We start from the raw sequence: 23,142 nt of genomic DNA, 5'->3' as shown, positions 1-23,142 counted from the left end.
GAGGCGGCTGCGGGCGGGCTGTGACAGGGCGTACGCGCAGCCTGGGGCGGGAGTCCGTTAGTCGTGGGAAGGGGGCAGAAAGAGCCAAAAGGCTGCTGGGTCCGAGCAGCCCTGACCCAGGAGCGGTGCTGGATTTGTCCTGCCTTCGTGCGGTCAGAGAGGCCTCCGCACCTGACAGGCTTTCGGGGTGTTTCTGTCATCCTCTGGCCGTCACCTCTCCCTTTTCCCCCTTGGGACCGCGTTTCTCCTCGGCTGGGCCATGCCCACTAACAATCCCTCATCGGCTCGTCTTGCAGGGAGGCCTTTCTCTCAGAGGGCACAGTTAAGAGGGGAGGGAGTTTGCTTTTGCCTTCCATCTTGGGATTCGGCTGGAGGAAACAGCCATAACTGATTGTGTCAGCTACTGAAGGTTTTGAAGTCAAAAGAAGTTCTTTTCGAGCTGCCAGGAGCTATGGCGTTTTGCAGCTTCATTATGTTTCATACCTTTTCCTAGTTCTGTTGAGGAAAGAAGATGGCTCATGCTCTCCCTCTTCCAATTCCCTGCCCAGTCCAGCTTGGAAGTATAAAAGGTGACTCCCTGGAAGCTCAGCTGCATGAGTATGTCAGGCAGGGAAATTATGTGAAAGTGAAGAAGCTCCTGAAAAAAGGTAAAAGCGAAGTTTAGACAAGCGCTGGCAGAAAAGTTTTTCTTTTTCCTCTATGCTTGTATTTGTGGTAAAAAATGGCATGCTGTCTGTACAATTCAGTTTTGCGAGTGAAATATGTTTACAAAATGTGTTGTAGTTGGCTTTTTCTGGTAAGTGGCACTAATTATTGCATCCAAAAATTGTTGTATGAAAATAAGTAAATTGAAAAATAACCTTACAACCTTTTAGTTGTAAGGTGCTCATAAGCAAATGGTTGAGGTATTGTAAAACTAAAATTCTGAAAGCCTACTGTAGGAATATACTCTTCAAATACAATTTTAACTTTTAATTCTGCTTGCAAAATCCTTAAGGATTTTTAAGGAAAGGTAGGCTTTAGATACTGGTATTTTTGACACCTAGATTTTTAGCTACCAGGGAACGGGGAATTTTGTAAATGAACCCTAATATTTGATGCAGTTCTCTTTCATTTTTACACTCAAGAACTTCCAGAGCACGTCCTGTTCCTAGGGCTGTGACGTGTCTGTAGCACTGGTGACAGGATGTACAAGCTGGGGGTTGCTCGAGGGCTCTCTGCGGACAGACGGCGAGCCGCCCCGGGCCGGTACCGGGCACCGGGCTCCCGCCGGCGCGGCTGCAGGCGGGTCCCTCCGCGCAGTGCGGAGATTGCGCAGCTCGGGGCGGGGCGGCTTCCCCGCACGGGGCGGAGCCGCGCGGCTGCGTGCGAGCGGCGCGTGTGATTGGGCGTCTGGGGCCGAGGATGCAAATGAAGGGGCGTGTCCCGCGCAGGGCCCCGCACGGCCGTTGCGTGGGGCGCGGAGCGGGAGCGTGGGGCGCGGGCCGCGGTTCCGCGGCGGCGGGGTGTGGGCGGGAGCTCGGGGGCTGTCGTTGTGTTGGCGTGGGGTGTGCGGGGTGGGGTGTCCGTGTGGTTGAGGGCGGTGCGCGTGTGTGTGGCCGGCGGCGGCGGGTGTAGCGGGTTAAGACTATACTTTCAGGGGTCATTTCTGTAGTTGGTCACTAGAGGAGAGTGATCGCACCTGTACGGCGTCACAAACCACGAGGAGGATGGTGTTGCTTTCTCCTGAGCGCGAAGCGGGCGGGCGGTGCTGCCTGGGCAGGAGCCGCTCGCCATTGATGACCGTTCCCGGTCCTTTGGGTCCGGGAGGGAGAGAGCACAGGCTGAGTGGTTTGTGGCCCCCCCCCCCCCCTTTTTTTGCTTGGTACTAAAAATAGATCAGCTTGCTGACTGCTGAGAGGGGCTTTGCACCGACGTGTGCGAGGCTCCGTACCCACCGAGGAGGGTACAGACTTCTTGCTACAGCAGAGCCTGGGTCGGGGAGAGCTGGGGAATTGTGGGGGCGCTGCGAAGGCGTTTTAGTGCTGTCGGGGAGGGGTGGAGAGCGTCTTGGGGACGGGGAGACCCTGCTCTCTTCCCGTCACGTCGCGCTGTCCCTGGAAGGCCGGGTGGATTTGCGGCCGCGGGTGTCGGTCGTTGGCCTTGGAGGGGGTTAGGTAGAAGCTGCTCGCTTTTGGCACGGAGTCACCGAGCAGCGCGGGGGAGAGGGGCTTCGGGGGCCGCCCCAGCCCCGCTCAGAGCCGAGCGTGCTCGCCGTTGCCGTCGCGTCGCTCGTGCCACGGCGGCCCGGACCCAGACTGCGCCTGCTGACTGAGGGAACGGTGCGCAGAGAGCGACTCCGGGCCTTGCCTCAATGGGCGCTCCGGGCAGCGCGACCGAAGCGTTGGCCCAAGCCCCATCGGGCGGCGCTGTGTTGCGCTGCGGAGCCCTGGGGAGCGCTGAGCGGGTGGAGTCCGCGCGCCTGATGCAGGGCATGCAAATGAAGGGGCGTGTCCCGCGCAGGGCCCCGCACGGCCGTTGCGTGGGGCGCGGAGCGGGAGCGTGGGGCGCGGGCCGCGGTTCCGCGGCGGCGGGGTGTGGGCGGGAGCGCGGGGGCTGTCGTTGTGTTGGCGTGGGGTGTGCGGGGTGGGGTGTCCGTGTGGTGGAGGGCGGTGCGCGTGTGTGTGGCCGGCGGCGGCGGGTGTAGCGGGTTAAGACTATACTTTCAGGGGTCATTTCTGTAGTTGGTCACTAGAGGAGAGTGATCGCACCTGTACGGCGTCACAAACCACGAGGAGGATGGTGTTGCTCTCTCCTGAGCGCGAAGCGGGCGGGCGGTGCTGCCTGGGCAGGAGCCGCTCGCCATTGATGACCGTTCCCGGTCCTTTGGGTCCGGGAGGGAGAGAGCACAGGCTGAGTGGTTTGTGGCCCCCCCTTTTTTTATTTGGTCGGTACTAAAAATAGTTGCGGTAGGAGGAGGGGCTGTTGCCTGTCGCTTCAGTGCCCTGTGAGCAAACGTGTTCTGGCGAATACACAGGCTCCCGGCTGCCTCCTGCATCCCGAGCCCTTCCGTGGATTTTTGATAGCAGTGACGGTGTGGGCCTTCGGGGGGAGGGGGGAAAGCAGTCAGGGGGGTTCGAGGTTTTAATATGTGGTGGGGTGGGGTTGTTCAGTGAAAAGAAATGCTTTGAAATTTTGCTAATACCCGGGTGTGCAAGTTAGGCAATTGTATCCTCGAGCCATCTGTTGTGTAGGGCAAGGTGATGAAGCCAGTGCATCCTCTTCAGAGCACTAGGCAAGAGACCGGCAGTGCTGCTTGGCATTGGTGCCTGGGCCTCTTCGCTGGTGCTGTGCGGCAGAGGGAGCACAGACTGAGATGGTTGTCTCTTGTATTGTGTCATGAAAACACTGCAACTGGCCCGTGACATCCAAGGAAAGAAGCTGGGATGCAAAGTATAGAATTACAACAGTAATTCTTTATTCATGCACATGAAGTGTCCCATTCAAACTGGGGCACCCTGGATGCGTTTTTACACGTGGTTCTTGTATCTTTCAGGCATTCAGATACAAGATAATTTGCCCAGTCACTACTTAACACACACACACTTCTGTTTTGCAAAGCAACTATAATTCTATGGCATCATGATCCATTTGCTTCTTCCTGGATCTAGGCGTCCAGGGAGTCAGTCTTGCTGCAATTACTTGTCTATGATGCCAAATAATGGGAGGGTTTCACAGAAGTGTTGGAGGAGCCAGGATGCTGGCCTTATCTTGGTAGTCCCGGGCTATTTTTTATTCTTCCTGGGCAGCTTTTAAGGTTCCGAGAAACTAAGGTCCTCATCCTCAGGGTTGGGGCTGTTAAGGGAGAAGCTGCTGCTCAACCATTCACATGCCAGTTAAGGAGTTGCACACACACCACCCAAGACTTTAACTGCTAGGACTGGAGTCTCTTCACAGCGGGTGACTACAGCAAGCTGACAGGTGCCCCTTTCAACTCCTCACACATACACAAGCCCTTGGGTGCTGCTTCTTCCCTCAGGCTCGACCCTAGGTTTCCCAAAGCAGAATCTCTAATCAAGGCCTTCAAAATAAAAAGTGTAATTTATTTTATCTATGGTGCACAAATTTAGACAGCTCGAGCTGGGTGTCTCTGGAGAGGGACCCCAAACACTAAAATCTTGGACAATTACACCCTTACAATCTAAGTTCCTGCCCCTCACGCCATAGTCTGGTGCAACAGTAATATTTGGGTCTGGGGTTGTCTTCTCTCTCACTGGTCCTTTTTCTTATCTCTTGCTGGGTTCTTTCTCTTTCCTGGTTTTTAGGCTAGTGCCTACTATGTCTCCTTTTCCTGGCTGAAACTAGCTCTGGGGCTTTCCGAATCTTCTTACTCCTCCAATCAGAGAACAGGTCAACGTTAAGCAAAAGCGTTAAGCAAGCCATGAGTGCTGCTTTATCATGAACAACTACTTTTAAGCAGCTAAACAGAGTCCTTAAAGCCTTCCAAAATATATTAACAGCCTCTATAATGTATATACGTTCCTGTGCTTTGACAGCCTCACAGTCTTGTCCCGTTATTGCCACGTGCCATTTGTGTCTCGTTGGGGTGTGCTCCTGTAGCTCAGCTTTGCCACCTTCCACAACAGGGCTGTCCTCCTTGCAATGAGTCGGGGTCCTTTGGTCACCCTCACTCAACCATGGCTAAACAGTCTGCTATTATACATCTTTGGAAAGTTCATATGGTTTCATACTATAAAGACTAATTGGTATGCTAGTTAGGAAATGAGATTTTCCTAACAATTGGCAAGAGGAGGTTTTTCATAGCCTCCGGTTGACTTTGAAGAAAGCGTGGGCTTTTGTATTATCTGTAACTTGCCTGGGATGGGGAGTCTCCCCGGGCTCCAGAGGAATTACTCTGCGAGAGCCGATGTTCTTTGTCAGTAGCTGACAGAGCTGTGGCCGCCCAAGCCTGGGCGTGATGTGCTGTGCTACCACCGGGGGCCAATTTCCGCTCCCGGAGAGGAACCGGTTCTTGGCATCGCAGGTAGCCGGCCCAGGCTCGGTGGGTGCCGCCCCCGCGCACGTTTTGCCCGCGGAGCCCTGGCTCTGCGGCCCTGTGCTCGCGTGGCGGGAGGACGGGGCGCCGGTAGCCGGGGGCGGGCGGCCTGAGCGCGGCGGCGGCGTCCCGTGTCGCGGGCAGCGGAGGCGGAGCGGCGCGTGTGATTGGGCGTCTGGGGCCGAGGATGCAGATGAGGGGGCGTGTCCCGCGCAGGGCCCCGCACGGCCGTTGCGTGGGGCGCGGAGCGGGAGCGTGGGGCGCGGGCCGCGGTTCCGCGGCGGCGGGGTGTGGGCGGGAGCGCGGGGGCTGTCATTGTGTTGGCGTGGGGTGTGCGGGGTGGGGTGTCCGTGTGGTGGAGGGCGGTGCGCGTGTGTGTGGCCGGCGGCGGCGGGTGTAGCGGGTTAAGACTATACTTTCAGGGGTCATTTCTGTAGTTGGTCACTAGAGGAGAGTGATCGCACCTGTACGGCGTCACAAACCACGAGGAGGATGGTGTTGCTCTCTCCTGAGCGCGAAGCGGGCGGGCGGTGCTGCCTGGGCAGGAGCCGCTCGCCATTGATGACCGTTCCCGGTCCTTTGGGTCCGGGAGGGAGAGAGCACAGGCTGAGTGGTTTGTGGCCCCCCCTTTTTTTATTTGGTTGGTGCTAAAAATAGTTGCGGTAGGAGGAGGGGTTGTTGCCTGCCGATGCAGTTCCCTGTGAGCAAACACGTTCCGGCAGAACACGCAGGCTCCCGGCTGCCTCCTGCGTCCCAGAATGGACAGTACTTGATTTCTCACAAGCCCCTTAGTGCATTTTCGGTAGCAGTGACAGTGTGGACTGCCGGGCGGGTTCGAGGTTTTAATGTGTGGTGGGGTGGGGTTTTTCAGTAAAAAGAAATGCTTTGCAAGTTTGTTGGCAGTAACTGGGTGTGTAAGTTAGGCGATGGTATTCTCGAGCCATCTGTTGTGTAGGGCAAGGTGACTTGGTGGGTGCTGTGGAGTTGTTTCTGAACAGTGTTGATCAGAGAGTGACAAGGGGCTGGGGAGAAACTGTTCAGTATTTGCTTTTTGTGACATGTTGTGGGAATCTGTGTTGCTCAGGCTGTTGAAGAATAACTCAGAGATTTCGAATAGTCTGACTATTTTGTGCAAGATGTATTTTGTATATATCAAATTAACAGGTAAGGCTATAATCAGAAAGGCACACAGTTGGCATTCACAGAGTAAGGACACCCTGGAACAATTAGGCCTCAATGTTTTTGAGGATGCTTCGTGTGCATTGCCAACTTGGTAAGAATACTCAAGGTCCATCAGAGCAAAAAGAAATATTAAGGATAATTGGGCCTAAGAAATGTAGGATGTGACTGATAAAAGGAAACATGCCTGCTCCAGAAGGCGCCGAAGGCTGGATGATTGCCAAAGGAGCATGAACTGGGGGAAAGGTAAAGGTGGCCGGGGGAGATCTCAACCTCCAGCTCAGTTCCAGGCTGGAAGAACTTGTCCCTTCCCACCTGCAAGGAGCATGCGTGCTAATCTACATAGCAGGCAAGGCTAATTTAAATATAACTGGCCAATAGTAGATGAGATGGTGACTACTAACCAATTAATAGAAATTTAGGTGGGTTTCTACTAATCCTGTAACAGAATAAATACATTGTTTTTCTTTGGTGTTGTGTGCTAGCTTGCTGGAGTTACCACCTAGCACCCGTCTTTGTGCAAATATGAAATAAATAATGTCTCTCCCAAGTGTGTGATTATTGGCTTGCTGCACACCAGGAAACAAATCCACTTTTTGGACAACAAGGCTAGACCTGGAGCATGGTAAACCTTTGATCAGTCTGATGGGGATTAGGGAGAAGCTGCTTGACGTTGCGCTCCTTATGCTGTGCAATGCCATGGAAGATGGGGTACGTCAGGTTGGATCCTGGGGCCACAGGGTATCTGCTGGGGTCTGCAGCTGGGCGAAACTGCTCAGTATTATAGTGTCGGCTGTGGTGCGGAAGTCCTTGGTGCTCAGGCTCGATCCACAGATGTAAAGGGCTGTGTTAATTATGATGGTACTCTGTGGGGTTGTTCTAGTTGGTAGGTGAGAGTGTGCCTGAACGCGTCAGGTCTCGGTAGCCCCTGGAAGCCAGGGCATCCCCTTCAGAGCTCCAGGCAAGAGACGTGCAGTGCTGCCTGGCCGTGGTCCCTGGGCCCCTTCTCCTCTGGTGGCATGGGGTGGCGGGAGCACGGACTGAGACGGTCATCTCTTCTACTGTGTCATGAAAACTTTGCAACGGCCCAGGCTCGGTGGGTGCCGCCCTGGCTCTGCGGCCCTGTGCTCGCGTGGCGGGAGGACGGGGCGCCGGTAGCCGGGCGCGGGGCGGGGCGGGGCGGGCGGTCTGAGCGCGGCGGCGGCGGAGCCGCGCTCCTGCCTGCGTGGGAGCGGCGCGTGTGATTGGGCGTCTGGGGCCGAGGATGCAGATGAGGGGGCGTGTCCCGCGCAGGGCCCCGCACGGCCGTTGCGTGGGGCGCGGAGCGGGAGCGTGGGGCGCGGGCCGCGGTTCCGCGGCGGCGGGGTGTGGGCGGGAGCGCGGGGGCTGTCGTTGTGTTGGCGTGGGGTGTGCGGGGTGGGGTGTCCGTGTGGTGGAGGGCGGTGCGCGTGTGTGTGGCCGGCGGCGGCGGGTGTAGCGGGTTAAGACTATACTTTCAGGGGTCATTTCTGTAGTTGGTCACTAGAGGAGAGTGATCGCACCTGTACGGCGTCACAAACCACGAGGAGGATGGTGTTGCTCTCTCCTGAGCGCGAAGCGGGCGGGCGGTGCTGCCTGGGCAGGAGCCGCTCGCCATTGATGACCGTTCCCGGTCCTTTGGGTCCGGGAGGGAGAGAGCACAGGCTGAGTGGTTTGTGGCCCCCCCTTTTTTTATTTGGTCGGTACTAAAAATAGTTGCGGTAGGAGGAGGGGCTGTTGCCTGTCGCTTCAGTGCCCTGTGAGCAAACGTGTTCTGGCGAATACACAGGCTCCCGGCTGCCTCCTGCATCCCGAGCCCTTCCGTGGATTTTTGATAGCAGTGACGGTGTGGGCCTTCGGGGGGAGGGGGGAAAGCAGTCAGGGGGGTTCGAGGTTTTAATATGTGGTGGGGTGGGGTTGTTCAGTGAAAAGAAATGCTTTGAAATTTTGCTAATACCCGGGTGTGCAAGTTAGGCAATTGTATCCTCGAGCCATCTGTTGTGTAGGGCAAGGTGATGAAGCCAGTGCATCCTCTTCAGAGCACTAGGCAAGAGACCGGCAGTGCTGCTTGGCATTGGTGCCTGGGCCTCTTCGCTGGTGCTGTGCGGCAGAGGGAGCACAGACTGAGATGGTTGTCTCTTGTATTGTGTCATGAAAACACTGCAACTGGCCCGTGACATCCAAGGAAAGAAGCTGGGATGCAAAGTATAGAATTACAACAGTAATTCTTTATTCATGCACATGAAGTGTCCCATTCAAACTGGGGCACCCTGGATGCGTTTTTACACGTGGTTCTTGTATCTTTCAGGCATTCAGATACAAGATAATTTGCCCAGTCACTACTTAACACACACACACTTCTGTTTTGCAAAGCAACTATAATTCTATGGCATCATGATCCATTTGCTTCTTCCTGGATCTAGGCGTCCAGGGAGTCAGTCTTGCTGCAATTACTTGTCTATGATGCCAAATAATGGGAGGGTTTCACAGAAGTGTTGGAGGAGCCAGGATGCTGGCCTTATCTTGGTAGTCCCGGGCTATTTTTTATTCTTCCTGGGCAGCTTTTAAGGTTCCGAGAAACTAAGGTCCTCATCCTCAGGGTTGGGGCTGTTAAGGGAGAAGCTGCTGCTCAACCATTCACATGCCAGTTAAGGAGTTGCACACACACCACCCAAGACTTTAACTGCTAGGACTGGAGTCTCTTCACAGCGGGTGACTACAGCAAGCTGACAGGTGCCCCTTTCAACTCCTCACACATACACAAGCCCTTGGGTGCTGCTTCTTCCCTCAGGCTCGACCCTAGGTTTCCCAAAGCAGAATCTCTAATCAAGGCCTTCAAAATAAAAAGTGTAATTTATTTTATCTATGGTGCACAAATTTAGACAGCTCGAGCTGGGTGTCTCTGGAGAGGGACCCCAAACACTAAAATCTTGGACAATTACACCCTTACAATCTAAGTTCCTGCCCCTCACGCCATAGTCTGGTGCAACAGTAATATTTGGGTCTGGGGTTGTCTTCTCTCTCACTGGTCCTTTTTCTTATCTCTTGCTGGGTTCTTTCTCTTTCCTGGTTTTTAGGCTAGTGCCTACTATGTCTCCTTTTCCTGGCTGAAACTAGCTCTGGGGCTTTCCGAATCTTCTTACTCCTCCAATCAGAGAACAGGTCAACGTTAAGCAAAAGCGTTAAGCAAGCCATGAGTGCTGCTTTATCATGAACAACTACTTTTAAGCAGCTAAACAGAGTCCTTAAAGCCTTCCAAAATATATTAACAGCCTCTATAATGTATATACGTTCCTGTGCTTTGACAGCCTCACAGTCTTGTCCCGTTATTGCCACGTGCCATTTGTGTCTCGTTGGGGTGTGCTCCTGTAGCTCAGCTTTGCCACCTTCCACAACAGGGCTGTCCTCCTTGCAATGAGTCGGGGTCCTTTGGTCACCCTCACTCAACCATGGCTAAACAGTCTGCTATTATACATCTTTGGAAAGTTCATATGGTTTCATACTATAAAGACTAATTGGTATGCTAGTTAGGAAATGAGATTTTCCTAACAATTGGCAAGAGGAGGTTTTTCATAGCCTCCGGTTGCCTTTGAAGAAAGCGTGGGCTTTTGTATTATCTGTAACTTGCCTGGGATGGGGAGTCTCCCCGGGCTCCAGAGGAATTACTCTGCGAGAGCCGATGTTCTTTGTCAGTAGCTGACAGAGCTGTGGCCGCCCAAGCCTGGGCGTGATGTGCTGTGCTACCACCGGGGGCCAATTTCCGCTCCCGGAGAGGAACCGGTTCTTGGCATCGCAGGTAGCCGGCCCAGGCTCGGTGGGTGCCGCCCCCGCGCACGTTTTGCCCGCGGAGCCCTGGCTCTGCGGCCCTGTGCTCGCGTGGCGGGAGGACGGGGCGCCGGTAGCCGGGGGCGGGCGGCCTGAGCGCGGCGGCGGCGTCCCGTGTCGCGGGCAGCGGAGGCGGAGCGGCGCGTGTGATTGGGCGTCTGGGGCCGAGGATGCAGATGAGGGGGCGTGTCCCGCGCAGGGCCCCGCACGGCCGTTGCGTGGGGCGCGGAGCGGGAGCGTGGGGCGCGGGCCGCGGTTCCGCGGCGGCGGGGTGTGGGCGGGAGCGCGGGGGCTGTCGTTGTGTTGGCGTGGGGTGTGCGGGGTGGGGTGTCCGTGTGGTGGAGGGCGGTGCGCGTGTGTGTGGCCGGCGGCGGCGGGTGTAGCGGGTTAAGACTATACTTTCAGGGGTCATTTCTGTAGTTGGTCACTAGAGGAGAGTGATCGCACCTGTACGGCGTCACAAACCACGAGGAGGATGGTGTTGCTCTCTCCTGAGCGCGAAGCGGGCGGGCGGTGCTGCCTGGGCAGGAGCCGCTCGCCATTGATGACCGTTCCCGGTCCTTTGGGTCCGGGAGGGAGAGAGCACAGGCTGAGTGGTTTGTGGCCCCCCCTTTTTTTATTTGGTTGGTGCTAAAAATAGTTGCGGTAGGAGGAGGGGTTGTTGCCTGCCGATGCAGTTCCCTGTGAGCAAACACGTTCCGGCAGAACACGCAGGCTCCCGGCTGCCTCCTGCGTCCCAGAATGGACAGTACTTGATTTCTCACAAGCCCCTTAGTGCATTTTCGGTAGCAGTGACAGTGTGGACTGCCGGGCGGGTTCGAGGTTTTAATGTGTGGTGGGGTGGGGTTTTTCAGTAAAAAGAAATGCTTTGCAAGTTTGTTGGCAGTAACTGGGTGTGTAAGTTAGGCGATGGTATTCTCGAGCCATCTGTTGTGTAGGGCAAGGTGACTTGGTGGGTGCTGTGGAGTTGTTTCTGAACAGTGTTGATCAGAGAGTGACAAGGGGCTGGGGAGAAACTGTTCAGTATTTGCTTTTTGTGACATGTTGTGGGAATCTGTGTTGCTCAGGCTGTTGAAGAATAACTCAGAGATTTCGAATAGTCTGACTATTTTGTGCAAGATGTATTTTGTATATATCAAATTAACAGGTAAGGCTATAATCAGAAAGGCACACAGTTGGCATTCACAGAGTAAGGACACCCTGGAACAATTAGGCCTCAATGTTTTTGAGGATGCTTCGTGTGCATTGCCAACTTGGTAAGAATACTCAAGGTCCATCAGAGCAAAAAGAAATATTAAGGATAATTGGGCCTAAGAAATGTAGGATGTGACTGATAAAAGGAAACATGCCTGCTCCAGAAGGCGCCGAAGGCTGGATGATTGCCAAAGGAGCATGAACTGGGGGAAAGGTAAAGGTGGCCGGGGGAGATCTCAACCTCCAGCTCAGTTCCAGGCTGGAAGAACTTGTCCCTTCCCACCTGCAAGGAGCATGCGTGCTAATCTACATAGCAGGCAAGGCTAATTTAAATATAACTGGCCAATAGTAGATGAGATGGTGACTACTAACCAATTAATAGAAATTTAGGTGGGTTTCTACTAATCCTGTAACAGAATAAATACATTGTTTTTCTTTGGTGTTGTGTGCTAGCTTGCTGGAGTTACCACCTAGCACCCGTCTTTGTGCAAATATGAAATAAATAATGTCTCTCCCAAGTGTGTGATTATTGGCTTGCTGCACACCAGGAAACAAATCCACTTTTTGGACAACAAGGCTAGACCTGGAGCATGGTAAACCTTTGATCAGTCTGATGGGGATTAGGGAGAAGCTGCTTGACGTTGCGCTCCTTATGCTGTGCAATGCCATGGAAGATGGGGTACGTCAGGTTGGATCCTGGGGCCACAGGGTATCTGCTGGGGTCTGCAGCTGGGCGAAACTGCTCAGTATTATAGTGTCGGCTGTGGTGCGGAAGTCCTTGGTGCTCAGGCTCGATCCACAGATGTAAAGGGCTGTGTTAATTATGATGGTACTCTGTGGGGTTGTTCTAGTTGGTAGGTGAGAGTGTGCCTGAACGCGTCAGGTCTCGGTAGCCCCTGGAAGCCAGGGCATCCCCTTCAGAGCTCCAGGCAAGAGACGTGCAGTGCTGCCTGGCCGTGGTCCCTGGGCCCCTTCTCCTCTGGTGGCATGGGGTGGCGGGAGCACGGACTGAGACGGTCATCTCTTCTACTGTGTCATGAAAACTTTGCAACGGCCCAGGCTCGGTGGGTGCCGCCCTGGCTCTGCGGCCCTGTGCTCGCGTGGCGGGAGGACGGGGCGCCGGTAGCCGGGCGCGGGGCGGGGCGGGGCGGGCGGTCTGAGCGCGGCGGCGGCGGAGCCGCGCTCCTGCCTGCGTGGGAGCGGCGCGTGTGATTGGGCGTCTGGGGCCGAGGATGCAGATGAGGGGGCGTGTCCCGCGCAGGGCCCCGCACGGCCGTTGCGTGGGGCGCGGAGCGGGAGCGTGGGGCGCGGGCCGCGGTTCCGCGGCGGCGGGGTGTGGGCGGGAGCGCGGGGGCTGTCGTTGTGTTGGCGTGGGGTGTGCGGGGTGGGGTGTCCGTGTGGTGGAGGGCGGTGCGCGTGTGTGTGGCCGGCGGCGGCGGGTGTAGCGGGTTAAGACTATACTTTCAGGGGTCATTTCTGTAGTTGGTCACTAGAGGAGAGTGGTCGCACCTGTACGGCGTCACAAACCACGAGGAGGATGGTGTTGCTCTCTCCTGAGCGCGAAGCGGGCGGGTGGTGCTGCCTGGGCAGGAGCCGCTCGCCATTGATGACCGTTCCCGGTCCTTCGGGTCTGGGAGGGAGAGAGCACCGGCTGAGTGGTTTGTGGCCCCCCTTTTTTTTTTGCTTGGTACTAAGAATAGATGGGCTTTGTTTTGTTTGACTGATTTCACCACCCAAGTGTTGTTTTCAGATCCGTAGCTCTCTAGGTTTGTTGTTTAATGGAGAATGGAATTAACTATTTTGAAGAATATTGGTTAAAATAACAAAGTATTTGTCTAACTCTTAATTATGGTTTCAAAAGAATTTAGTTTTTTATTAATGCAGTCCTCTGGTGTTATCTGTGCTCATCCAGGCTAATACTTTGCCTCTGATATTTATACATCCTTTTAGGTGTTTCCGTTTTTTTCAAGGTCATTTGCTCTTTTTTCCATTTCTGCTAATAGCATTATGTTTCCATATTTCCTCTATCTCAGAAGGAATATGGCAGTCAGTTTTAGTGTTAATGAACCAACCGTTGCCTTTTACTCGGGGTGGGGTGCAACAAGCACTGGCCTCATAATCTTTTGTTTTCTTGCAGGTATTTTTGTTGATGCTGTAAATTCCATGGGCCAAACTTCTCTCTTCACTGCTGCACTGCTAGGTCTTGGTAAAATAGTGGATGTGCTGTTGGATTATGGCTCAGACGCTAATCAGTTAAGTACAAAAATAATTTTTTTCTTTCTTAAATTGAAATTAGTGTTTAATCTTGTAGTGGTTTTAGTCAATGTAATACACAATACTCACTGTATATAAATGAAGAAGTGCTTAAGATGCACATTGCTATTTTAGCCAAAGATCCTCAGAGGTAAGTAGGTGCGTAATTGTCTTTATTTCATGGTGTGTGTTGTTGTTTGGAAGTACTTAAAACATTCTAGGTATGCTGCTTTTTTTCCCCAGAAGTGCAGCTGGTTGAGTGTAGTAGGGGTAGGTTGAAACATTTCTGCTTTAACATTCTTCAGTCGCTCTTACGATGGAAGCACCCCAGTCCACGCAGCTGCATTCTCAGGAAATCAGTGGATTCTTAGCAAGTTATTGGATGAAGGAGGTGATCTGAGAGTACATGATAAAGATGGAAAAAGTCCTCAGTACTGGGCTATGTCAGCTGGAAAAGAAAGCAGTGCTCAGGTATGTGTGTGTAATACATGTTGAATATGTGCTAGGTATGTGCTCTCATCTTCATCTTAAAGTGAAGAAACTCGCAGCATTCCAGGGAGAAATTCTTGGCTTTTACATGTTAGATAATTATTTAACATTCTTTTTCAACATCAGTAATGGTATTTTGAAATCCTCATGTTTCAGATTATTTAACTAAGGTTTTGCTCAGGTGCAGAGGCATGTTTGTAACTTGTTAGGACCTTTATGTGTAAGTGTGCAGTGAGGAGAATGACAGGCCCTTGTTTTCGATCCCTGATGTATGTAGGTTGTTTGCGTGTATGTGCAATTTTGGAGTAAATTTGAAGTAGTTTTCAAGTGTGTATCAGTCTGTGCATGGAGTGTCAGCAAATGTGTCATTTTTGCTAGCATGGTAGCAAAATGCAGTATCAAGAAGGCTTATTCATGACTGCGATATTGATTTAAAACTCATTGTAATAGTCCTCTTTCCTGTTATTATTCTCTTCTATTCCTATTCTCTTAAAGAAACCTGATATTACAATTTTCAGTGGGTGAATGTCTTGGAAGTTAGTCATCTAGTGTTTGAAGTAAGCTTTTTCTTACATTTTCATGTAATTGATTTTCTTCAAGTTTTTCTGTGTATCCATTTCTTGAAATGCTGATTTAAATATTGCAAGTAACTAGTTATTTTTTAGTAGTCATGATCTATTAATTTTAAATGGTTTATCTTGCAGTTCTGAAGAAATTTTTTTTGTTGTTTTTTCTCTCCCCCTCCTCTAGATGCTGGAATTTATACAGCGTTGTACATTCCACATGCAGGCTGCCATTCAAAATTTTCCCTCTGATCTACTCAGGAAGGTTGGTTCATCAAAAGCGCTGGTCTGCAGTCCGTCTAGGTTTGGTGGTCTTGTTCAAGGGTAAGAATATATTCTCAAGTACTGAGGGATTGAGCTACAAGGACTTTTACTTCCATATTCTATTATCTTAAAATTAACATGTTCTTGTTTCTTTTTGACAATATCAGATTTAAAACCAACATGTGTTAGGACTGGTGATACTTTTTATTTCTGTTGTGAGAGTTCCAAATAGAAACTTGGTATTTGTAAATATCTGTATATTACGAGATACTCTTGAAATCAGGAATATGAAGTACTGGATTTTAATAGTATTAAAATGGCGATAACATGAAGGAAAAATACACACTTGTGAACAAAAAGGGATGCAGGGTGCCTGTGTGTGTGTATATATATATTTTTTTTTTTTAATTGGCTATCTTGCTTTAAACAAGTACATATCATAACGGTGTACCTAAAAAGTTTTAATGAGTTGCACAATAATTTGGACTTTCAGCATCTGTGTTATACTTTTTGTGTGGGACCAGTCAAATGCAACATTTGAAATAGGTGGCTGTTGCAGAATTTCTGCATTTTTCTCTCTCTCTTTTTTGTATTTTACTCAAAGCCTTGGCATATTAGTTACTCTTATTGCTTTTGTTTTTGATACTTAGAAATGTTGACAGTCCTCTGGGTAGATTTCTAAAAGGTGGAGCTAATGCAGCCAAGAGCATTTACAGCTTTGGTTTTGGGAAGGTAAGATGCTATGGATAATAGTTTTCTAATGATATTAGTACAGTTTTTCAGAGGCACATATTCTTCACAGTAATTACCCCACCAGTGTAATTTTTAATTTTTAGTGCGTTCTTGTTTCTACTGAAATGGTGGAAAAAAACCTTGGAGAGTGCAAATACTCAGGCCTTTAGTGATTAGTAGGCCCTATCAGAGGAAGCTGTTTTGGAACAGGCAATAGAAACTCTTCTGTTAAATGTCACCTGTGTGAGTTCTTAATGACTGTTTCTGCTTCTCCTAGAAAGTTAAGCTTTTGACATAGATATCTTAACATTTCATTTTGATGCTTTGGCTGATACTCCCATTGCACTGATCACACTCAAGTTTTTAGTGAGTTTGTGACGCATCTTGGGAACTGTTGCATATTCCTTTTGGTTATGCCCTGGTGTTGTTACAGTTTTATCTTGCAGGCAGCGGGCATCTAGGGTACTTGGCATCTCTCCCTATTATTGGGGAAAAAGATGTGGTTCAGGCAGATGATGAACCAACATTTTCTTACCATGTTGGACCATACATGATCATGACAAAGTGAGTAGAATCAAAGGGATTGTAGCCCCCTTTAGTGTGTAGCTGTTACTATTAAGCAGCAAGTTGTTGTACCAGATGCTTTGTTTGTATAGTTTTACTTTGTTCTATATTCATCCACTGCTTTCTGCTTGCAACTTGTTTTCTGCAGTGCACTGATTAGTATCGTCTTTAGATTCCCTTGATACCTGTAGGTTGCTCTTGTCCTTTCCAGCAATATTAACCCAATTATGGTTATTCATTGATAGCAGTGTTTCAGTACTGATTCCTTTTGTGGTGGGAAATATGTTGCTGGGGTTGCACAAATTGCATTGTTCAGTGTTTAGTCCTTGTAATTGTTGGGTCAGACCTCAGGCCTCTGGATATGTATGTCTGCAGCCCACTTGCTCAAACCTGTGGTGAAATGAGAGTTGCAAGTGCAGACTGAGCCTCTTTTTTAATCTTTTGTATTGTGTAACAAGTAGTTGTGCCTCAGGGGCATCCAGAGTATTGACAAATTCGTCATGTAATCTTCCCAAAGCTCTGGCTTGTATCAGAGTGGGCTGATGGCATTTAGTGGAAGGAGGTTTAGAGTGTCCTTGTTCTTTACCTTGGGTCATGGAAGGGTAGCATCTTTGGACAGCAAACCTGTCCTGCTACATCCAGTCTTTAACAGGATGAGAATTTATTGTCAATTTGAAAGAGTATATGCTATAGCCAGCATCATCCGAATAATGTTACTAACAGTAGCAGACAGCACAGAGCATTTCAGAATTACAAAATTACTTGTAAGTAATCCCGTAACTGGAAAAAAAATACTGTAGAAAGCATCTCATAGAAATTCCTCCTCTTCTCCTTGTAGCTTAATGTGGGGAGGCAGCAGAGTTACAGTGAAGGAACTCAGCTTTGAGCCCCATCAGAACTGTAGTAAACTACGCTTAGCTGATCTTCTCATTGCAGAGCAGGAACATAGTAGGTAAGAAAGAAAGTGCCATAGCCACAAGTGCTCCTGGGGTTTGGGTGTCTCCAGTGATGTGAGGAAATGGGATTAACCTCGGGAGGACTGTTAGGCTGTGGCTGCAGTTTCTCTCCAAATGAGAAATACAGGTCTCTCTCTTCTGTCTCTTCCCACACCGTTTGCTCCTCTGGATAATACAGGAGGAGATGATGCTCTCTTCTTGTATGTCTGGATGAATGCTTCATTGCACATTTCTTGGATGGCTTGCTTACAGATTCTACTAGTTGTGCAAGTAAGCACTGTTTCCTAAATGCCTCCTGATCTATGGTTCTTTTACAATTTTTGGTATTTTAATGAAAAGTTAGAAGCATTCACATTGTATTGGTAAACACACCTAGAAGGCCAGGACTCTCTCTTTTAATCTCGGATTTGCCTTACAGTTTTTTTTTCCTCTCCCTTTGCAGTAAACTCCGTCATCCTCATTTGCTACAGTTGATGTCTGTTTGTCTGTCTAGTGACTTGGAGAAAACCCGTTTAGTATATGAAAGAGTTAACTTTGGTTCTCTGTACAGCATCCTTCATGAAAGGGTAATTGGAATACTTGTTTTTTAAATAGTAATTAATTGAGAGGAAGAAGTTTAGTAACTACATCTACCATCTTTACTCAAAGAATGAACGATAAGACAAAATCATCAGTCTGTGTATCCAGGTTTCTATTTCATTGCACAGTATCAGATAGCCTGTGTAAGCTGGTAAAATTTGTAATTGGCAATACTTCAGTTAATGTTCAGGTGCAATTGCATTGATTTTCTTGTTTGGAGTCAGTCTTAAAATGGCTGCTGTTAAATTCAATTGAATTTTTAATCTTCTGCATGTGGTTGTATACTGCAAATGTGGCGAGACCAGCTTTTGCCCTTGAATATTTGCATGTAGTACATTGCAAACTGCCTGTGTAAAAAAGCAAAGGCTTGAACTCAGTTGTGGTTTATTCTTTTTTTTTTTTTTTTTTTTTTTTTTTTTTTTTCCCCCAATCAACTGATCTGTGTTTTATTTTTGTAATGCAATATTCTTCTCTTCCTCTTTTGGAGTTAATTGAGTCATTTTATTTCTTTAACTGTTTCTTTAACTGAATGCAGACATGTAAGTTACTGGAGAAACTGCAGTCAAAGGCAAGAAATCCTAAGCGTTCATTCTGCTTCAGAGTGAATTTTGGCATAGTCAATATCTTTCTTTTTTCTTAATTACTTTTTAAGGTATTATTAGTTGATTTGGTATTGAGAACGAACATTTTTTAGCAAGCGCAATTTGTCTGACTTTTACTACAGTGTGTTTCATGTTTGCTTTCTTTGCTGCCTTCTGTACAATAACAGTTTTCCCCAACATCAAGCTTTAAAGACCTGCAATACAAATTTGGTACTTCTGTTTTGGTTTTTTTTTTTTTCAGCGTACAGAATTCCCAGTACTGCATATGGAGACTATTTTGCATGTGCTGCTTCAAATTAATGATGCTTTGCGTTTTCTACACTCCCGTGGATTTATCCACCGTTCTGTTACCTCCTATGCTATTCAGATTGTTTCTTCCGGTGAAGCAAAGCTATGCAACTTGGAATACATGATAGAGAGGTAAAGAATTTCCTCACTGTTTCTGTGAAAGGGACAAACACAAGTAAAGTCAAATTTAGTACTAAATTCTGCTGAAGTGCCCCCCCCTTGATGACTAGGCACTCCTGTCTCTGAGTCAGGCAACAGAGTTGCAGGAGTAAAGAACTCCAAATTATTACTGCTCAGGTACATTAACTTTGCCACAGGCAGTACAGCAAGTTTCAGGTGGACTTAGTTTCTGTGTTATAACTATCTGAAAATAGAAACTAGTAAGAGAAGCAGCTCTTTACTGCAGTATAAAAATACCATCAGAGAGAAGTAGAACCTAATCTTAACAGAACAGAGATGAAATTCCTCTTTGAGTTGCTAATTCTGCTGCTGGGCTGGAAATAGTTTAAGTCTCCTCTTGTTATACTGAACTTTTGCTTATGGAGGCTTACCTAAAATGGTTGAAGATTCCACACCTCATTGAGCTGGTAGTAATTAAGTGCCACCAGTGACAAAAAGAGTATTTCTTTTATGGGGGACACCATTCATTTAGTCTAGGTAAATTATTACTTACCTACATTTTTTACTTCTTTCCTGTAGTGCTGTCTGATTAGAAAGGAAGTAAAAGGCTGGTTAGACTATAAAGAAGGTGAATAAAATTGGTAGTAAACAAAACTTTGCTAATGGTAATGTCCTGAAAGGAGCAAAGATACTTCCTAACCTCCTTGCAAACTCAATTTGTTAATAAATTTTGGTGATTTCTTGGCTATTTCAGATACAGCTTGCTGTGAAATGAATAACAAAAAACCCTATAGTTAAATGTGACGAGGAAGTTATCTTCTAGACGTACGTATACATTGCAGAATAAATGTTGACAGGCTAGGTGGCACCTTCTTGTATTTTGTCCGTGGTCAGAGAATGCTGGTCAGAGCTAAAGGGTTGTTTGTAAAATTCCTATTGGGAAGTTTTTTCAGCTTTTTCTGATTTCTTTTTGAGTGTAAATTTATTAAAGGAGGTGTTACTTTCACCAGAAAGTCTTTGCTGTAATGTGCCAAAATACATTTACTGGTGTGAAAATATTACACATTTTTATTTGCAGGTATACTCTGGACCTTTTAGGTACTTAAACTAAAAGCAGATATAACAAACTCAGGTGTTTAATTCCAAAAGGTATACCTTCTAGCTGAGTGTGCTGTATGTCCCAATTTTCAACTTTTTTCCCTTTATACAGCAAAGATGGTGGAGAACACAGTGATCTGACACGTATTCCTGTCCCAGTCCAGCTGTATAAGTGGTGCTCTCCTGAAGTAATCCTTGAAAAAGTTGTCACGGTCAAATCGGATATTTATAGCTTCTGTACAGTAGTGCAGGAGGCTTTGACAGGTATACCTATAGCTTTAGGCTTTTGTCACTAGGGTTACCCAGTGAATGTTTTCAATGCAAACTGTCAGCCCCCTAATGTCTGTTTTAATTCCCCTGTGTGACTGGATAAAACCTTGCTGTGGTGGCTCATACAGAGTTAATTTGGAAAAGGAACACTCCAGGAAAAAAAAAACCAAATGTTAATGACAATAGCAAAGACTACTGGAAACTTTTGTAAAGCGTAATCAGAAAACTTAAAATTGCATAACAAAAGGGTGAGATTAATGATGTTGGAGAGATACAATTTTCTGTATGGTGTATTTCTGCTGTTTATCTTTCTTCTTCATGCGAGGACAGCAAAACATTCAGTTAACTCTTTGCAATGTGCAAAATGAGCCTCTGCAGCTCTCATCTTTTTGGTCTCTAAGATAACTTACAGATAATGTATTGTATGTTATGCATTGACTTTGACTGGTTTCACAGTGAAATGGGATAAACACCCTAAAAATTAAACCCTCTATTAGCTAGTTGGTAATGAAGAATCCAGACCATGGTTTACAGTGTAACTGTCCTCTAGAGATTGCTGTCAGCTCCCTTTAAAGCATCCACTGTTGAAATAAAATAGGGAGGATATGCCAGACTGGACTGAGTGCTTGTTTGGTTCATGACAGTAGTTGTAAATTAGGGAATGTGCAGACAATAATGCTTCAGGATCTCCAATTCTTTTCTCTTTTTTTCTTTTTTCTTTATTTTCATTAACATTGATATACAGCTTGTGACGTAAAGTCTATATTTATGTTTTGCAGAGACCCCTCCCTGGAAAGGTCTTGAAGACTCAGTTATTAAACAGCTCATAATTTCGGGACAGCAGTTAGAAGCAGATGTCAGACTTCCTATGCCCTATTATGGCATTGTGAAGTCAGGGCTAGAACCTAAACAGAAGAACCGCTCCATGAAACTTCAGGATATTCAGTACATACTGAAAAATGACTTAAAGGTGACTTCCAGGATTGTAGCCTTTCATATATTTAAAACAGCAGAGTTTTGTGTCCATTCAGATTCAAGTTGTTCTGCTTAAATCTAGGTGGGAGGCAATCTAAACATTGAGTATCCTTTTCTGATCATGGAGGCAAACCACCTTAAAGGAGAAGGTAGAGACTTTGAACTGCCAAATATAGTTGGCTTTTATTCTGTTTTTTGTATTACAGGACTTAACTAAGTCTCAAACTGGTCATGCTGATGAAACGCCAAAAGCACAAAGACCTGCTGTTTTTGCAGATGTGAACATCTGTTTGGCATCAGCTTTTAGCTACCAGAGGAGAACACAGGAATTGCAGGGAAAAGAGATAACTGAGGCTGGTGAGTTTCTTTTAGCAAGATGTCACGTGTCCTTCACCTAGCATGTTCCTCAGTCCATAAAGGTCTAAGATGAATAATTAAAATGTGAGCACTCACAGATTTTATGACATAGTTTGAAAATAGAAAGCAGTTAGCGTTGGATTCTAGCTGCCACCCTAATTGTTAATGTAAACTTAAGACTGTAAGTCTGGTTAATAGTTGAAATTCAGGCACACTGTTTTCAGCAGAGGTGTTAAATGCTGCTCATGTAATCTCTAAAAGACATTAACTCCTAAATGTACGAAAGCAGTGTGTTTGATGGACATCTGGAGAAATGGCTTAACGCTTAAATTTTTCAGACAGCTCTACTGCCCCAAGATATTCTTTTTTTCCTGAGGAGAATAGTGCGTTAGTGGACCAAGAGGCATCAACCAGTCTACAGCCAGTTGCACAGGACAAAAATTGTGACATAGCTTCTGAACTCCAGATGACCCTCAGTGTCAGTGATGTGGATGACAGCCTCTGTAGCTTTGAAATCAATGAAATCTTTGCCAGTTATCCAGAACTTCATGAAGACTTCCTGGAAGAAGGAGCTGGATTAGGTCAAGCTCTAAACGATGAAAAAAGGCAGCAACAGGAAGAAGATAAGGCTACCCTCAGAGACCTGGATGCATCCCCTGAAGTGCACTGTGAGGAAGAGCCAGTTTATGAGGAAGGTGGCTTTTCAGAATCGAGTACAGAGTACACTACGGAAGAGGAGGAGAGGATAAGTGAGACCTCTGACCTATGTATGCTGGCACAGGTAAGACAAGATGCTGGGAGAAGAATGAGTAGTCTGTCCCAAAATGAGCAGCACATCAGCAAATGTGTCCTTAATTTAAAGATTTTTCAAAGCATGTTGCAGCAGGCAGCAGATTCCCTGTGCAGAACAGAGGAGAAACTGGACAAATTAGAGGCCACTGAAAAGCAAAAGAAGCTGCTCCAGGAGATCGGAATGAACCAGCTTTCTAAGCAAATTTGTCAAGAAAGACATTGGAGCAGATCTGATGATACTTTCCAAAATACCAATAACCCTTTTTCTGGAGTTAATACTTTTTTATGGAAGGCTATAGGTCCACCATCAAGTGACTATATTCCACCACTGATAACACATCAGGCACAAGGAGCGTTGGGTGGAGACAGCTTCCAAGCTGTTTCAAAGATGGCAAAAGAAATGCAGGCGATTCAAAATGAAAAGTGGAAGTGCTTTTATGAAATGAGTAAGGGTAAAAATGGAAACAACCATCGTGATCTTGGCTTCAGTGTGGTGAAAAGCCTGGATGATGAAATGAGCCTAGACCATGAGGTAAAGTGTTGAGCAGGGTGACTGTGTTTATCGCTTCTGTATTCCTTAGCAGCTAAAGAGATGTAGTTATGGATGGTGTCCAAGAAGAGGGATGAATCTGTCTTTTAAAATATATGTGCATACCATATACTTTATATACAAGAATGGAAAATAGTCAGCTAAGCAGTGCAATAGTATTATTTCTTCTTTTTTCCCACCCACCCCAGCAAAATACTAGTCTGGTGGCTCAGGAGGACATAAAATCCTGTACTAAAATGGAGATGGGACTGTCAGGGAAAAGGGCAAGCAGAAAAGATTTTTGTTTGTATACTTATGGAGGTCTAAGCTGTCATTGGTAAGGGCTTCTAGATCATTTTCAGTTTTAAATATAGGTAGTTGACATGCTTAACCCAAAGAGAAAGAGAGAAATTCATGTACCTACCTGCTGTAGGAATAATCTTGAGTCATTTAGGTCCAC

At 47.7% G+C, this 23,142-nt stretch overlaps 1 protein-coding gene and 6 non-coding genes across 15 annotated transcripts in view; all 7 read left to right on the top strand.

The window, feature by feature from the left end:
* Positions 1 to 214: 214 nt before the first annotated feature.
* The window catches only part of TEX14 (testis expressed 14, intercellular bridge forming factor), a 40,352-nt gene continuing 17,424 nt past the window's right edge, over positions 215 to 23,142 (top strand). For all 9 annotated transcript variants that reach the window (XR_005933291.1, XR_005933292.1, XM_041126448.1 and 6 more), the window contains exons 1-13: positions 215 to 647; positions 13,389 to 13,503; positions 13,810 to 13,975; positions 14,744 to 14,880; positions 15,471 to 15,552; positions 15,986 to 16,116; positions 16,955 to 17,068; positions 17,515 to 17,638; positions 18,495 to 18,673; positions 19,872 to 20,023; positions 20,809 to 20,999; positions 21,211 to 21,361; positions 21,700 to 22,685. Coding sequence is in view for 7 of the 9 variants with exons in the window: in XM_041126448.1 (XP_040982382.1) it covers positions 512 to 647; positions 13,389 to 13,503; positions 13,810 to 13,975; positions 14,744 to 14,880; positions 15,471 to 15,552; positions 15,986 to 16,116; positions 16,955 to 17,068; positions 17,515 to 17,638; positions 18,495 to 18,673; positions 19,872 to 20,023; positions 20,809 to 20,999; positions 21,211 to 21,361; positions 21,700 to 22,685 (2,664 nt within the window). In the remaining 2 variants the exon portion in view is untranslated. The remainder of the gene's footprint in view (positions 648 to 13,388; positions 13,504 to 13,809; positions 13,976 to 14,743; positions 14,881 to 15,470; positions 15,553 to 15,985; positions 16,117 to 16,954; positions 17,069 to 17,514; positions 17,639 to 18,494; positions 18,674 to 19,871; positions 20,024 to 20,808; positions 21,000 to 21,210; positions 21,362 to 21,699; positions 22,686 to 23,142) is intronic.
* On the top strand, positions 1,624 to 1,832 carry LOC115347810. Its single transcript, XR_003925621.1, has one exon. It is a non-coding gene; the product is annotated as a small nucleolar RNA U3 (small nucleolar RNA).
* Positions 2,693 to 2,901, top strand: LOC115347877. Its single transcript, XR_003925677.1, has one exon. It is a non-coding gene; the product is annotated as a small nucleolar RNA U3 (small nucleolar RNA).
* On the top strand, positions 5,442 to 5,650 carry LOC115347876. Its single transcript, XR_003925676.1, has one exon. It is a non-coding gene; the product is annotated as a small nucleolar RNA U3 (small nucleolar RNA).
* Positions 7,698 to 7,906, top strand: LOC115347874. Its single transcript, XR_003925675.1, has one exon. It is a non-coding gene; the product is annotated as a small nucleolar RNA U3 (small nucleolar RNA).
* LOC115347873 lies at positions 10,447 to 10,655 on the top strand. The gene has a single exon (XR_003925674.1). It is a non-coding gene; the product is annotated as a small nucleolar RNA U3 (small nucleolar RNA).
* Positions 12,703 to 12,911, top strand: LOC115347811. The gene has a single exon (XR_003925622.1). It is a non-coding gene; the product is annotated as a small nucleolar RNA U3 (small nucleolar RNA).

Source organism: Aquila chrysaetos, chromosome 10 (assembly GCF_900496995.4).
Source record: "Aquila chrysaetos chrysaetos chromosome 10, bAquChr1.4, whole genome shotgun sequence".
In the NCBI taxonomy this organism is placed as follows: Eukaryota; Metazoa; Chordata; class Aves; order Accipitriformes; family Accipitridae; genus Aquila; species Aquila chrysaetos.
Note: the sequence above shows the minus strand (reverse complement) of the source record. Positions and strands in the feature narration are given on the sequence as shown.